At 42.4% G+C, this 14,803-nt stretch overlaps 1 protein-coding gene across 3 annotated transcripts in view; it reads left to right on the forward strand.

Moving 5' to 3' along the window:
- Positions 1–14,803, forward strand: part of LOC138303890 (chloride channel CLIC-like protein 1) — a 1,109,212-nt gene that overhangs the window by 127,413 nt on the left and 966,996 nt on the right. Inside the window, exon 2 of one of the 3 annotated variants that reach the window (XM_069243419.1) lies at positions 10,668–10,940. The exons of the other annotated variants lie outside the window; for them this stretch is intronic. Within the exon in view, the coding sequence (XP_069099520.1) occupies positions 10,790–10,940 (151 nt within the window). The 5' untranslated portion in view covers positions 10,668–10,789. The remainder of the gene's footprint in view (positions 1–10,667; positions 10,941–14,803) is intronic. 3 annotated transcript variants of the gene reach the window in all.

Raw genomic sequence — 14,803 nt, forward strand, 5'->3', positions numbered from 1 at the left:
GGAAAGAAAATAGCCGATCAGGTGTAGGGAAGTGACTTTGCCCACAGGAAGTGGTCACTTAATGGGTCTAGCCACCCTAAGGTAGATGGCCCATTGGTCACTACCATGTTCCCCTTAAAGCGCACATTAAATACAGTATTTAGTGGGCATCCCTAGACCAAGAAATCAGATTTGATAGACAGAAGAAGACCAGCACCAAGAAGATCCAAGGCATGAGAACTGTGGTCCTGCTGCACCAAGAAAAGGTGCTGAACTTTGCCTGCTGCAACCCAGGACCTGACAATTGCCGCTGAGGAGCTACTGAACAATTGGAAAAACTGTAAAGAACCCCAGAGGGCCTCCAGTCTTCGCAAATTCCCAGTGAACTCCCTCCAGAGTGGAGGTACTACTCTAAATCCACAGGCAACCAACAAGCCAGTGAGGTCCATTTCACTGACCGGCTGCTAACTACGGAAACTGACACCTCAGCCGGATCAAACTTCACACCAATGACCGCGAGGGCAACCCCTGCCAGTGTGCAAAGTTTGGTGGCAATGCACCCTCTATTTGCTGAACCGTATACCAATACCCTGGGTATTGGTCCCCTAGCTTTGGATATCCCAAAAAAACAGTCCACTAGGAACTGTAAAAGGACCAGGTGGTAGCCTCAGTCGAGGGACTTCAGGAACAACCTGTACCTCCCGCCAGTGTGCCCTTGTTGTCCTGCAAGCGACCCTTGAACTGACCTACCTCCTGCTTCTGAGGGCTCCTCTGCGCACAGCTCTAAGCCCAGCCCTTGGATCACCTACTCGCTCTGCACCTGGCTGTCTTGTGGCTTGCACTGAAGAACCAGCTGTGTGCTAAGGGTCCCCCACCCTTTGAGACCTCAACACTCCAAGGGGACGCACAGGATCTCTCTTTAAAATCCACTGTGCAGACCTTTTCCAGTGGTCCCCCGCAGTGCCCAAAGATCAGCTCCAGAGGCTTTCTCCCACTGCTCCGCTGGAACCAGGAGCCGGCCGAACTTTTGCAGCTGACCCAAAGTGGCCTTTGACAACCTCACCAACCTACAAAAGAAGAACTTGATAACTACTCCGCCTGATTTTATATGTATTTCCAAAGGTGGTCCACCATTGATTCCTATGGTGCCTAATTACTAACAAAAATACTTTTTATTAAACTTCAAAAATTCATATCTCGAAAAGTACTTAAACATTTTTGATGATCTTGGTCTTAAAATTTTCATAAAGTCTGAATATTTTTATAAATTGGTCTTGAGGTATTCCTTTGAGTGTGTGAGTTGCAAGATTGATGCTGTGAGTACGACAAATGCACAGTGTGCCTAGCTTTGCACACTACATACAAACTCCTACTCTTATGCTCTGTGAATCCCTGTTCTCCCCTTCTACTCTACCTACAACCTCACACACTGAACTCAACGTTTCCCATACAGGCCAAACTACAACACTCTTTCAACCAATCACCTGAATGGCACCCAGGAACCTATGAAAATCGGCTTTCTTGACCTCGCCAGGACTAGTATACCTTATGTAAATGATACATGGGGAGAAGCTGCTTACTAAACTATCCAGAAAGCATTTTAATCCTCGCCTGTGGTATTGAATGCTAGTCGAATGCCAATATAAGTCAGTAATGGGTAATACACTTCTCTCAATTTTAGCATTTCTCCGGCAGCCTGAAAACGCCACTTGAGAGACCTACAGGCCCAGGGTGTTGGGGCAAAGAGGGCAAAACCAAGAGGTCGCGGAGAATGCAGTGTCTAACTTGACAAGTGCATGATGTTTGTGGTCTTGCTGACAAACTTGGCAGCAGAACCTTTTCGATAATTTATTACAAGGCGCAGTCAGGTCATGTCTTGGTTCTCTGTCTTTTGGCCTCGTGCCCAGGATGAGCTTTACCTAACCTGTTTACCGGTATGAAAGCAAATTCTTTCAGATGGTAATGATACCTTTTTTCCAGCCCGGGAGAGATACTCGCCTTTGATTCATAGCCATTCTAACCCAGCAAGTGAAGATATTTACAGCTCCTTGGTGTCAAAATGAGGAGCAGATGGCAGGGTTGCTGTTATGGAAAAAAACTCGACTGAGAATTCCGCAAAAGACTTGAAGATTTAATCGGCAGCTGTTTGCCTTTTGTGGTTCATCTGTTGAACGTGTGAATCTTTCCCTTGACTCTACATTGTTTTACTGTTGGTTAAGAGGAGACATCAGTGCTTAATTTGTAAATAAAAAGGTGCTGGTGCTCATAGCCCTCCTCCTAAACACGAGGCTGCTGTAATTAAATCTGCCAGCATTGAATACTGAGACGGCGTAATCCTGAAGCCATCTCGGGCCTCTTCAATCCATTTACGGCCACTCCCTGCCCCTTCAGCTCATCCTGCAGCTTACTACTTTCTCCCTCTCGTTTTTCCTTCTTCCGTCTTTTCCATATGTGTCTTTTTCTCGCAGCAAATGCTTGAGGCATAAGATTAAACTCCGGCCCTCAAAAGTAAGTGCCGGTGCTCAGCACCGGAAACAACAAGCACAAATTAAGCACTGGGGGACATAGCACTGCAGTCATGGTTGTAAGCGGCCGACAAGGGGAACGGGGATGACTGGGCCTGAGTTTGGAAGATGGGCACCGGCACTTTTTTTTATTTTTGCGAGGGACAGTACCTGTACTTCTCAAGAAAAACGTAATACTTTGCATTGGAGCGCACCGGCACTTTTTCAGAAGCAAGCAGGTACCCTGATGCACAGTACGTGCACTTCTATTTCTCAATTTCAAGCACTGTTTACATGTGATTTGTTACACCTGCTTTTTTAGGGGCAACTAGGAAGGCACGGAAACCGATTGTATGGACTTACGGTTCCAGATTTATGAAGGAAAGGATGAACTTCACGGTTAATATTTTGACTGAATCAATGTGCAGGGCTCTGTCGTTCCTCGGCAGTTTGGAGCCGCCCGTTTGCTGCCCTCTGCATCCTCAGCATTTCTTTGTGGAGGGTCATGGCTACTTTGCTGTTCATATTCAGAATTGCGGACAGGAAGTTGGAGGACGAGCAACTTAGCCCGAAAAAGAAATACTTCTGGCTACAATTGTGCATTCTTCCCGTCTCGCCCTCATTCCTTCCCCTTGATGCACTCTCCCCACCGTAGGCCTTTACCACCATTGGTGAAATATGGTAGGGGCAATCGGCGGAAACCCAATTTGAGCTAAATATGTTTGCTCCTGTTCACCTCCTCAGGCTCTACAAAGGGATTGTTTTAAAGACATGGGCAGTGTGTCGTTTTGTTCATTGTATGACTGAGACCAACATGAGAGGTTTCTCATCCTCTAGTAGACTCTGAAGGCCTCATTGGAAAATGCTATTGTTGCTGAGAAACCATCCATTGCTGTACAGTAGCTTCCATTGATTTATTTTCCTTGCAAAAAGTCCCTCTTATGGAGTATATTTCCTAACAATTTTGATGGTGGTTCTGGTAATATCCAAGAAGATGGTGCCGACTGTACCTTTGAAAACCAGAAATGAGATGCTAGAATTCACTTTGGACACTGGTAATCAGTCGAGCAGCAAAGCGTTCCTTTGTTTTTAGGTCTTGATCATGCGCTGAGACTTTCAGGACATTGTTAGCTTGGGGGGGAGAGGGGTGCAGGGGGGCTTAGAGCCCACCCGTTGCATACCATTAGTTGGTTTCATCGTCACTCATTTCCTAGCTTCTTTTTGGTCAGTGGGAGCTGGCTTCCCTTCGTATGTTTGTCCCTCCCCTAGAGCATGTTCCAAGTACTGTATCCTTGCCAGCGAAGGGCCAACAGACTTGAAATATTGCCAGAGTGAAAATATTGTGAAACACAGAGAAACATTTAATGGTGATGATATTGGTTAAAAATGGCATATTACATATTTTGAGAAATTTGTGAGGTGATGTATTGAGAAAGATGTCATGACAACATAATCTTAAATAATCATTTGTATTACTTGGAAAATAAAATCTGTTCTGATAAAATATTTAACACATGATTTTATGTACACTTGCAGATTCTCATGCTGCTGTGCTAGTAAAGGCCCCTACTTTGTCTTCTTCTCAGATCTCACCTTAGCACTTTTGATTGCAAAACATTTTGTTAGCTTATAGTGGGCTTAGAGCCTGCCTATTGCTTGCCATTAGTTAGCTTCATCGTCACTCGCATTTGCTTCCATCTCATTAGTTAGTGCGTGTAGCCTTCACATCCTCCTCTTGTGTTTGACCCTCCCCTGGAGCATGGCCAAAATACTTGTCTTTTAACTGCTCGTGTTCTGGGAGCTGCATTTTTATTTTTGTTGAAGCACTCCATGTTAGTGCATGTGTTTGAGAGCTGGCTCCCTCGTGTTCTTCTCTCTCCCACTCACTTGCTGTTCTATGTGGGTCCTTGTTCCCTGCCACTGTTTGTGTTGTTGCTTGTCCCTTCCCGCTGTCCATGTTGTTACTTGCTCCTACCCGCTGTCCTTGTTGCTTCTTGTCCCCTTCTTCCCTCCTCCTGCTGTCCATGTTGTTGCTTGCCCCCACCCCCTGTCTGTATTGTTGCCTGACCCTACCTGCTGCCCATATTGTAGCTTGCCTCCACCCGCTGGCTTTTATTGCTTGCTCCTGCCAGCTACTGTTTTATGTGTGTTTAAGCACTTTATACGAGTGTGTTTTTCAGATATCTCCATCATGTATTTCTCCCCTCTCCATGTTACCTCACGTCCTTCCTCTATGGTACCTCCTGCCCCCCTCCCTAAGTGATGCCTCACCTCCAGCAATACAAAAAAAATTGAATGTCTGTTTCCTCTCTCAATTCTTTGCCCCCCAACCTTTTTCAGGCTATTGATTTTAGGCAACTGCTTTTCATGCACTCTTCTTCGTTGTGTGCTGACCTTAATGCATGGGCTATTAGATGGCTGATTTTCTTCAATTTCCCCAATTTATGAAACTTCTAGGACTTTTCACAAAGCTACAAAGGTGAAAAGAAAGACCACCTTCCATTTGACTGCATTTGTGGAAGCTGCAGTGATCAGTGAGCTACCCAGTGCTTTTGCACCAGGATATTAATAACCTTTTCCAGGACTTCTCCTAGAGAACAAATGTGGCCTCAGGGTACCTGCAGTTGCTTGGCGTTCATCAAACAGCATAATTATACTGAAGTGTGTTCCGAGACACCTAATTAATATAAAGTCTTAATTAGTAGAAAGACAGAAGAGACCTCTGGCTAATAATGGGAATCACATCTTGTCCTGAATCTACTAGAGCTTGCTCAGACAGTCATAGCCAAGTAAACCAAGGGCCGACACTGATTCCAATTGATGAAAGCTAAAGGCGGTCCAATCTAGGTTGGGCAGATGGTTTTAGGGGCTAAAAGAGTCTATAGTCATTAGTGATGCAGTCCATATATCACACCCCTGCAAAGATGCCGAGGCATGTGAAGTTAGTAGAAATACCGTAGAAAGTTGGTGAAAAACAAGGAAAAGAGCTAGTGACACTGGCCCCTCCACCTTTAGCCCCACTTTAGGTCCTCTTGATCATTGTTTTGTTTCAGATGTAATTTTCCTTCAAAGTTTCTGCTAAGAGCAGAGAGGGAGACACCCTCAACCATGGCAGTTTTAGCTGACGTGATGGTCACTTTTGTAGCTAAAATTGACTCCTCGCTCAAAAGATTGAGGGTGGCAAATATCTTTGGCAGACTGCTGAAAGTCCAGTGTTCGTGTAGGAGTAGTATTACTGCAATAACACTTCTTATTGGTTTGTTAAGATCCCTCCACCATGTGCCATTAAACCCTTAATGCAGATCAGGGTTCACAGCACCTTGGACATGAAGACCTTTGAACTACCCCCATGCTGTGGATCGGGCTAAACATGGACTGACAGCTGCTGATGTTTTTGGAGATTAACGTTACAAATGTTGAGGTTTGAAACCAGTTTGTCAAAGTAAGTTATCTGATCTTTACTTTTATTTTACTAAACTAACTACATCTTATTATTACATTGGTTAAAAAGCACTGGTTTTGTTTCCTATCGACGAGAATACTTAAGACAGAGCCACAGAAATGGCATTTGAGACTTGAAGATGGTCTTCAATGATGCCTACAATGGGTACTTAAGTGGAGATTAAGATTGTGCAAGATTCGTTTTTTACCATTTGACTTTACTGAATTAATCTGAGGTATCCCTCAAGGCTAAAAACAATTTTTATATTTTTAAACATTTGAAAAATATCAACGTTTTCCAGTGCCGAATCAATATTGAGCTTTCATAAAGACTCAGTAACAACATTTAAACCTTGTCATTCTTACAAATTATCTCTTGCTTTCAGATTAATTTCTAAACATATGGTAGTCGTTGTTTCATACAATCTAGACTGGACTCCTTCAATTCCCTTACACTGTTATTACGTTAACTAGTCAACAGCAAGAAGATGATCGCAGTCACTCCAATTCAAATACACAAAACAATCTCACCCTAACTGCATTATTTGTCAAGAGCCACCATATTAAAAACAAGGTTCACCGTTGTTTTTATTTGCTGGAGACAAATCCAGTTCTTTTGTAACTCATAAATTATTGTTCAGTAATATTTTCTAACTAGGAAATGTGTTAAAAAAAATACTAGATCATCAGGATGAGTCTTTAGGGTATAGAGTAACCTGGTTGTCCGGGTGGGAAAGCAGTGTTGATCATCCTTGTGAGATATCAAGACATGACCTGAGTCTCAATGCCACGTGTAAGCGTAATTGGGAACAAAATATGAAGCAGTAATATAGACAAGTTGGATACATTCTTAATCTGTTAGCCAAACTGTCAAAATAGCTTATGGAAGTATAGTTTGAATATATTCATGCAGTTCCCCCTTGAAAAGTTTAAATAAAGAGAGAAAGATGCACGCATATGAAAATTAATCTGTTCAAAGGGGTTGCCCAAACATCTCACCTTAGTTCCTCAATGGTCATATTTAAAAGAACATAGAATATCTTGATCATGAGAAATTGGTATCGGAGCCAGTTGCTGTGGAATGTGTATTTACTGGACACCTTTATGTTGAACCTGTTTTACTTTCGCAGACTGCGTTTTTTTTCTGGGTCTTGTTCTGGGATAGAATCATATAGCTTCTTCATGGCAGTCACGCGTGAAAGCACTCTGCTGCCACTTTATAGTAGGGTAATGTACTGTATTTTTATCAGATCATCTCCAGAGGTCATGGACAGGTAACTAATTAGGCACAGACTCTACCGGTAGAATGTGGTAAATTAGACTACAAGATCTCAGATCTCTTTAAAATGTTTAGTTCCAAGATGAGACCCCCTTTCTGTAGAACTATAAAGTAAAAATCATGTAGGGATGACTAGACTGTCATCTCTTCATTAGTACTTCTTTTTCATATGCATATAAAACCAAGAGGGTTTTTCATAACTCCCTAATGTCTAAAGTGGCAATATGTTTCTGCCCCTTCTGGTGTCACTGTGGACCCATCGCAAACAATCCCTAATGCAAAGCCCGTGTGCAGTTCTAGGGTAAGGAAGTAATGTAGAGAAGCACCTCGTCTTTGTTGTGGCAGGTGTAAGGGTTAATTACCCTCATAATTCAGTGCCCTGACCAGGCTTTGGTGACTGCCCCCCTTGTGAAAACCGTGGGTCCTAGTTTTAAGACCTGAGTCATATTGGAGTGCAGCAGTCTGATCTCTGATCTTGCACTACACCCCATTGAAGTAGACCTTGCCCAAAATCATAGGATCATTTCTGATGCTCAGTTTATTTTCACAACACATGTGCACAACATTACTTTGTTTCTTGTTCCTTAAAGTGCTGAGGAAAATCTATTCTCCCCCCCACCCCTTTGAGAAAAGTCATATTTTCAAGGCCAGGTTTACCTCAATTCTTTTCTTTTAATTGTCGTACCTGGACTCTAACTGACTCAAAGGCTACAGGTTTTCATGAACTCATCATGCTGTCTTATTCTGTGCCTAAGTTTTAAGTTTCTCATCTCTTCATGTCTTATGACTCTTTACTGCCCCCCTATCAGTTACTGAGTCCTATTGAAACCCTTGTGCATGGCCCCTCAAGCATTTCACAACAAAAGCCCCCATTTGAGTTCACAACATCGTGCACCTATTTTTCCTCTGGTAGAAGAGCACTCTAAAAAGGTAAATAATTGAAATAATCACGTTGGCTATACTAGGTGCAAATGTGAGGCCTATGAAAGTTCCTTGAATCTCCCAAAACAAGTCACGCTTACAAGCTATAACAAGCGGCAGGGGACGGGGAAACATTGGATTCCCACATGATGATATATAATATCAATGCTGACGTTTTTTTTATGGCTACCACCCGCTGAATATCTAAGGATACCAAAATCTGTAAAGATGGATTATGAGGAACATCCTTGATTCTATTTTGTAAATAATACTGTCTCATTTGACACACAGATTTTTTGAGGAAGTAATGGCTTTGCTGTGGTGACATCTTATTTTTATTAATTTTGTTACGATAATAAAACATAAGGGACACACTGGTACCAGCTTAGACAATACATTTTTTATTTGTTTTGCTTTTGCTGCCAGCATTCCCATACCTGGCGCCCATCCCCAGACTTGGATGCCTCCATCCCTAAATCCCATTCCACAGACCCTTCTAATATGCTGTGCCCGACAAGTTGATACATCCTTGTTCCTCTGAATGGGCTCCAGCTCCCAAAGTGGCAACCTATGTCGCAGGAAGGCTGAGGGAAGCCCCTAGAAAAAAGGCTCAAGCCCATCTTCAAGTAGAATGCCCCCACCCTTCTTTGGAGGGCAAGGTAGAACTAGCACCAGAAATAGATGTGAGAATGGCTGCCTTCTTAGGCAAGTACATCAGGGATCCTAAAAAAAGCATAGACCGCTCCTGGCACTCATGTCAGGACAAGTTACTGGATGTGTCCGACCCCATTACTAAGTTCCTCGACATGGCAGAGGACGCATAGTTGTCTAGGTCACTTATCTCCCCCGATATTCTCCCCGGATGAGCACAGTGGGCAATAATAATCTTGGGCAATGCCAATTGTGCAGGGAACGCCGGGGGTCACTCCTCAACAAATTGGGCCCCAAGCTAGGCAATCTCACCTCCTCCGAGGTGAGCCTGATAGCAGAAGGGGGGGCTATTTGGAGACCTTTTTGTGGAGGAAGTAGGCAAATTTGTAAATAAAAATAATTTTCTATCCACAGGTTTTCTCCAGGGCCGGTCGCATAGCTTCTAGACTCAAGACTCTGGAATCTTCATCCTCAGATTTTCAAAACTATTAATGAGAAATAGGGTCCTTTTTCAGTGGATCAGTTTGCATCGAGACTGGATCGTCAGTTGGAGAGTTTCTTCAGAGCCCAAATCCCATGGCAATGGTTGTGTTTCTCCTGGTCCCAGATCTTCTCCCGGATCCCCAGGGCACCCTCATCCTCTGGTATCCACGGGCCACCTATCTCTTATGGCGTGGCAGATTACTGGAAACGATGGAAAGTCCCAGGACTTTCACAGGAAGCACAATGCTTCTTATCAAGGGCTTAGGCTGAAGGCACCACCAAGAGATGGCGCTCAGCATGGTCGAAAGGGTTGGGTCAGTGTCTTCAGAGGGATCTAGATCGCATAGAATCAGGAGTCGTTCCAGTTTATAATTTTTCGTAATACCTAGCATCCAAAAGTATGTCTTATGGACCAGTGAAAGTTTTTTTGTTCAGCAATACCTGTGGCGCATTCCCCTACTGATGGCTGTCAGGTAGGGGGAAACATCCATTAGTCTGCAAACTTGAGAGGCATTCATCTTTCCCTTCCTCCAGAACCGAGATATTCTGCCCTTTGGGATCTGAATTTTGTCCTCAACTTTTTCCTCTCTTGGAAGAGTAATGAATAGCTTTCCAGGAAAGAATATTCAGGAAAATTGGCTATGCTCTTGTGCCTTATCTCATGCAGGAGAGTTTCAGACGTTAAAGCACTGGACATTACAGGTAGTGTTTACTTTTCATGTGCCTAGACGCACGAAATGTAGCTCCCGCTAATATTTTACCCAGCATTAGATGACCACCAAAGTTGTGTTGTAGAATGTAACAAGGCATGCAGGACCATGACTGAAGAGTTCAGGCCTCCTGGTGAACAACAACTTCAGTGCTTTATGAAAGCCTTTCCATGCAGTCTTTTCCCCTAGAACCGCTAGGTGGGTTCACTGGGTGATACAGGAGGCTGGAATAGATATTTAAAAATTTGGTGCTCATTCTGCTCGAGAGGCCATGGTGCCGAAAGCCTTCTCTCTGGGGGCTCGTTTGGAGGACATCTTGAATTAGGCAGATTGGTCCTCAGATTCTTACTTTTAAAGGTTTTACTTTAAATCAGTGGTAGATATGGTCAGAAAGTTTTGAACAAGCATAATCCTGGCCTCCAGTCCTGATGCCGGCCCGTAAAAATAACAGTGCAGCATGTCTGCGCAGTGTTCTGACTGAAAACCTTGCTGCTGGCATTTTGATTTCCTTGTAAGCTCCCATGGGGGCCATATTAGGAAGAACCTGGCTTCTATATTTTACATTTACGCAGTGTGGTAGGCTGTATTGCCTACTTTAATCATGTTATACTTTCTGGCTCATTTCTCCCTTTTTAATAAATATATATACATATTTTTTTAATTACTATTATTTTTTTTTGCCTGTATTGTCACCTGCAGGAGAGCCTTCTCGTGGGAAAGGGGTTGCTGGACTCCAGTTACATCCATTTTGTTTCTCCTCCCTGTTTTCTCATCTAAGACGTTTCATTGCGCCTTGGGAGCCTGGCCACACCCCCCCCTTGATGCTGGCCCTTAAAAAGAACAGTGCAGCATGTCGATGGCTCACCAAAAGCAAGCCTGTTTGCGACCAGACTGCACCCTGCGTCAGGACCCATGGCCTTTTTTCCATCTTGGCATACTCAAGGGAGGTCCTGCTTGGATTGCACAATGACAGTAAGTATGCCTCCTGTAACATTTATGATTTTAATAGTAAACCAGGCAGTTACCGACACTCGACATGTAACTTAGTTTTTACCAAAAGATTCTTCTTCTCCATTAGGGCATAATATACCTTTGTCTCCCCTTGCAGTGAAAGCTGAACGGAAAGGTATTCCGCAGGTGATTTCATATGCACTATTAAATATCTGGTTATCAAGAATAAGTATGAGTTTTCTGACTTTGTTGAACAGCATGCTCTAGACGCTTATTTGTTCTGAGTCTTGGAATGATATTACTTCAGACCCTGACTTAAAATTGCTGTCCCCAACGGGTTTAATTAGGAAAGAGTGGACTGACAAGGAAAGAGGGGTAGTGGCATTGCGATAGTGTATTGCAAATTTATAAGGGCAGCCTTTCAGCCTATCACACAGCTCGATTGTCAAGCCCTCATGTTTAACTTGAGATTTAATAATATGAATTCCTTTCAGTGCTTTCTTATATATTGTCCACCTGGCCCTAGGGGCAAATTTATTCAGACTGTGCAGGGCTTTGTGGAATCTTGTATTGATCTCCCTAATTTCACCGTTATGGGTGATTTTCATTATCACTTAGAGCTTCTTGACAATTCAGCTACTGATCATTTTGTAGACAATCTTAAAGGTATTCATCTTACACAGATGATAAATGAATCTACCCATCAGTCAAATCCTACCCTAGATGGAGAATTTACTAATAATCCGGACCTAAGTCTGGAAAATGTTCTGCCTCTGGTTTGGACAGATCATAAGGCCATTTTTCCCACATTTAAAATTTCCTCTAATAGCGGTCCCAGTTCCAACTCTTCCAGCACGTTTAAAATCTGTTCTTGGAAAAACCTTAATTTTGGGGTATTAAAGAACACTCTTTCAAACTCTACCCATGTGTTGAACAATAATGTTGAAACTCCAGCAGTGAGTTATGTATATTGGACAGACTCTGCAGTATCCTTGCTAGTTCCTGAAAAAAACTAACTAATCACAGGAAGAATCTCTCAGCACCCTGGTATTCACAGGAACTAAAAGAATTAAAACAGAAATGTATATATCAAAAGCACAGGTGGGGAAAAGGATATCTTTCTGAACAAAAGACAAAGTATAAGTCACTTCTTAAGGGGTACAAGACGCTAACTATTGTTCAGAAATCTAAATACTTCACTGGAAAAAAATAATCTCGGCCAAAGTCTCCAGTAGAGAGCTATTTAAAACTGTCAAATGTTTGCCTAACTTAAGTAATGGCAGTACCTTTAAACCTTCTGCAACAAATTGTGAAGTATTTTCAGGCCAAGGTGAATCGTATTTTTCAGGATTTCACCTCTTATCATAGTACCTTTTTGTGCTGATGGATATATCTCCACATCCACTGCAGTAGACATTCAGGAAACCAATATTGGTATTGACCAACATAGGTTTGGTAAATGTACCCTTCTCTCTGTTGAGAAAGTAATCCCCCTCATTAATGCCGCAATGTCAGCAGCTCCTTCTCACCCCCACCCTCTTCGTGTTTTATTTGATGTTTCTAGGACATAGTCTGTCCATCTTAAGGGGCTACTAAATACAATTTTGACTGCAGGACAGTTTTCAATTCTCTGGAAAAAAGCTTCAATTCTCACTTTGATTTAAAAAAAAAAAAGAAATCCTCACTAGACTCCCCGGATGTGAAAAACTATCGGCCTATAGCTCGCCTCCCCTTACCTGCTAGGATATTATTAGATCTATATGCCGCTTTTGACACGGCCAACCACTCACTGCTTATTAACTGGCTTGAGGTCATAGGCTTTCGGAACTCTGCACTGGCCTTGTTTAGCTTGTTTTTCTGTGATAGGGAGCAGGTGGTGGCACTTGGAGACTTCCCCTTCGATCCTTGTGGGGTCCCTCAGGGGTCCTCTGTCAACCCCCCTCCCCCCGGCTAATCTTATCTGCAGCTACGGTTTTACAGTAATCTCCTAAATTGACGACACACAAATTGTGGTGTCAATATCATCTGAGGTTGAAGAGGTGGCTAAAAAAAATTGTAACTGCATGGCTCACATTGTGAGCTGGATGCAGAGAAACTGTCTGAAACCAAAGTCCGATAACACAGAGATATTACTGTTTGGTAACAACTACACCTTCTGGAATTCAGAGTGGTGGCCGTCCAGTCTTGGTTAGCTTCCCTCCCCAGTTCAAATGGGAAAAAATCTGGGATTCTTATTTTACACTAAATTATGTTTTCAGACCAAATAATTCAAACTACGTCCTCTTGTTTCTTTCTGTTTAGGACTCTAAAGAAGAGCTTTCCCTTCATTCCTTTAGAATTACAAAGAACAATCAATGTGGTACTTGTTATCTCAAGGACCAGTTATTGTAATGCCTTGTATATTGGAACCCAGAAGCGTTTGGTGGTAAAAAAATCAAGATCTTCAAAATGTAGCTGCCAGGCTGCTTTTTAAAATTCCTAAATGCGCTACCATTTATCAATCCTTGCAGCGCCTTCACTGGTTACCAGTCAGGGAAAGGAGTACTTTCAAAAAATCTTTTTGGACACACCCCTGGCCTTTTGCTTAGATCAGGTTCTGCTAGACTAGTCTGTCCCCAGCAAGATGGATCGGCAGGAGTTTTCCCTTTGGTGCTAGCAAACTTTGAAATACTCTGCCATTGAACTTAGGATCTCAATCAAATCTGCTGCACTTTAGGAAAATTCTAAAAACCTGGCTTTTCTCACAGACTTATACATATTTTTCAGTTCTGATTTAGGCTCTGGTGGTTTTTCTTTAGATCGCTATTGCTAAGACACCCTCTGGTAATCGCGCTATATAAGTTAAGCTATCGTAACAGAAAGTTTCAATACTATTAAGGACACGCAGGCGATGAGTATCCCACCCAGAAGTTACTCCATACACACTCAATATGGAAGGTAAATAAACAATTTCATGGTAACGTATTGCAGTAAGTGTCAGTTTTTATGGACTTGGCGATCATTTGTTTCTGATATACTATCCTGAATAGTAGTGATGTTAAGGAATAGTACTGGTTAATCTTATGTATATACACGTACATGTTTTTACCGGAGATCAGTTTCATTTCTGGGTATTTTGATTTTTTTCCAGGAAATGATTCAGGCAAGCACGAATTACTTTAGAGGAATATTGGACATTGCTCGTGCGAAGAAAGGGGGGGGGGGTGACCACAGTGAAATGACTATAAAGGGACTTACCATAAGCTGATTGGACAATGTTATGTTGTTTTTCTTTCTCCAAGGTTCTTGGGAAAGGTAGTTTTTGGCTTGATATTATGAAATAGCTGCTGTAAAAATAAAGTCAAGAGAGTAAGCACAATCCTCAATAGAATTGAAATTTTCCGTTACGATAGCTAGGAAAATTTACATTTTGACTATACTTTGCATTGCATGTCCTCAATGTAATAATAAGAATCTTCTGTGTGTACTTGACCACCAGCAGAAAGTTGTGAAAAAGGAGGTCTTAACGATCCCAGGGGAATTTTATTTAGTTTCTCTTGTTAGTACAAAATTGCACACAAAGTTCATGGCATGTCCTGAGACATTCATTTCTATTATGTTTCACAGTAGCTTTTTGAGGAATGGGCAACAAGACCACACCATGTGAATCTTCTGTGCAGAGAACAGTCATGCTATTCCTGAGAGTAAGAAACCGAACAACTGGTAATTTACCTATACCAAAATAAGATGAGAGCCCCTTCTACTTTGACAACGACTTCACATGTACTCTTGCACTCCTTGACCATTCCACTGCCTATGAAGCTGTTAATTGTGCAACTTTTATGCAAAGACTCAAACATTGAGCAGACATATATATATATATATATATATATATATATATATAT

This window comes from Pleurodeles waltl, chromosome 7, assembly GCF_031143425.1.
Source record: "Pleurodeles waltl isolate 20211129_DDA chromosome 7, aPleWal1.hap1.20221129, whole genome shotgun sequence".
Lineage (NCBI taxonomy): Eukaryota > Metazoa > Chordata > Amphibia > Caudata > Salamandridae > Pleurodeles > Pleurodeles waltl.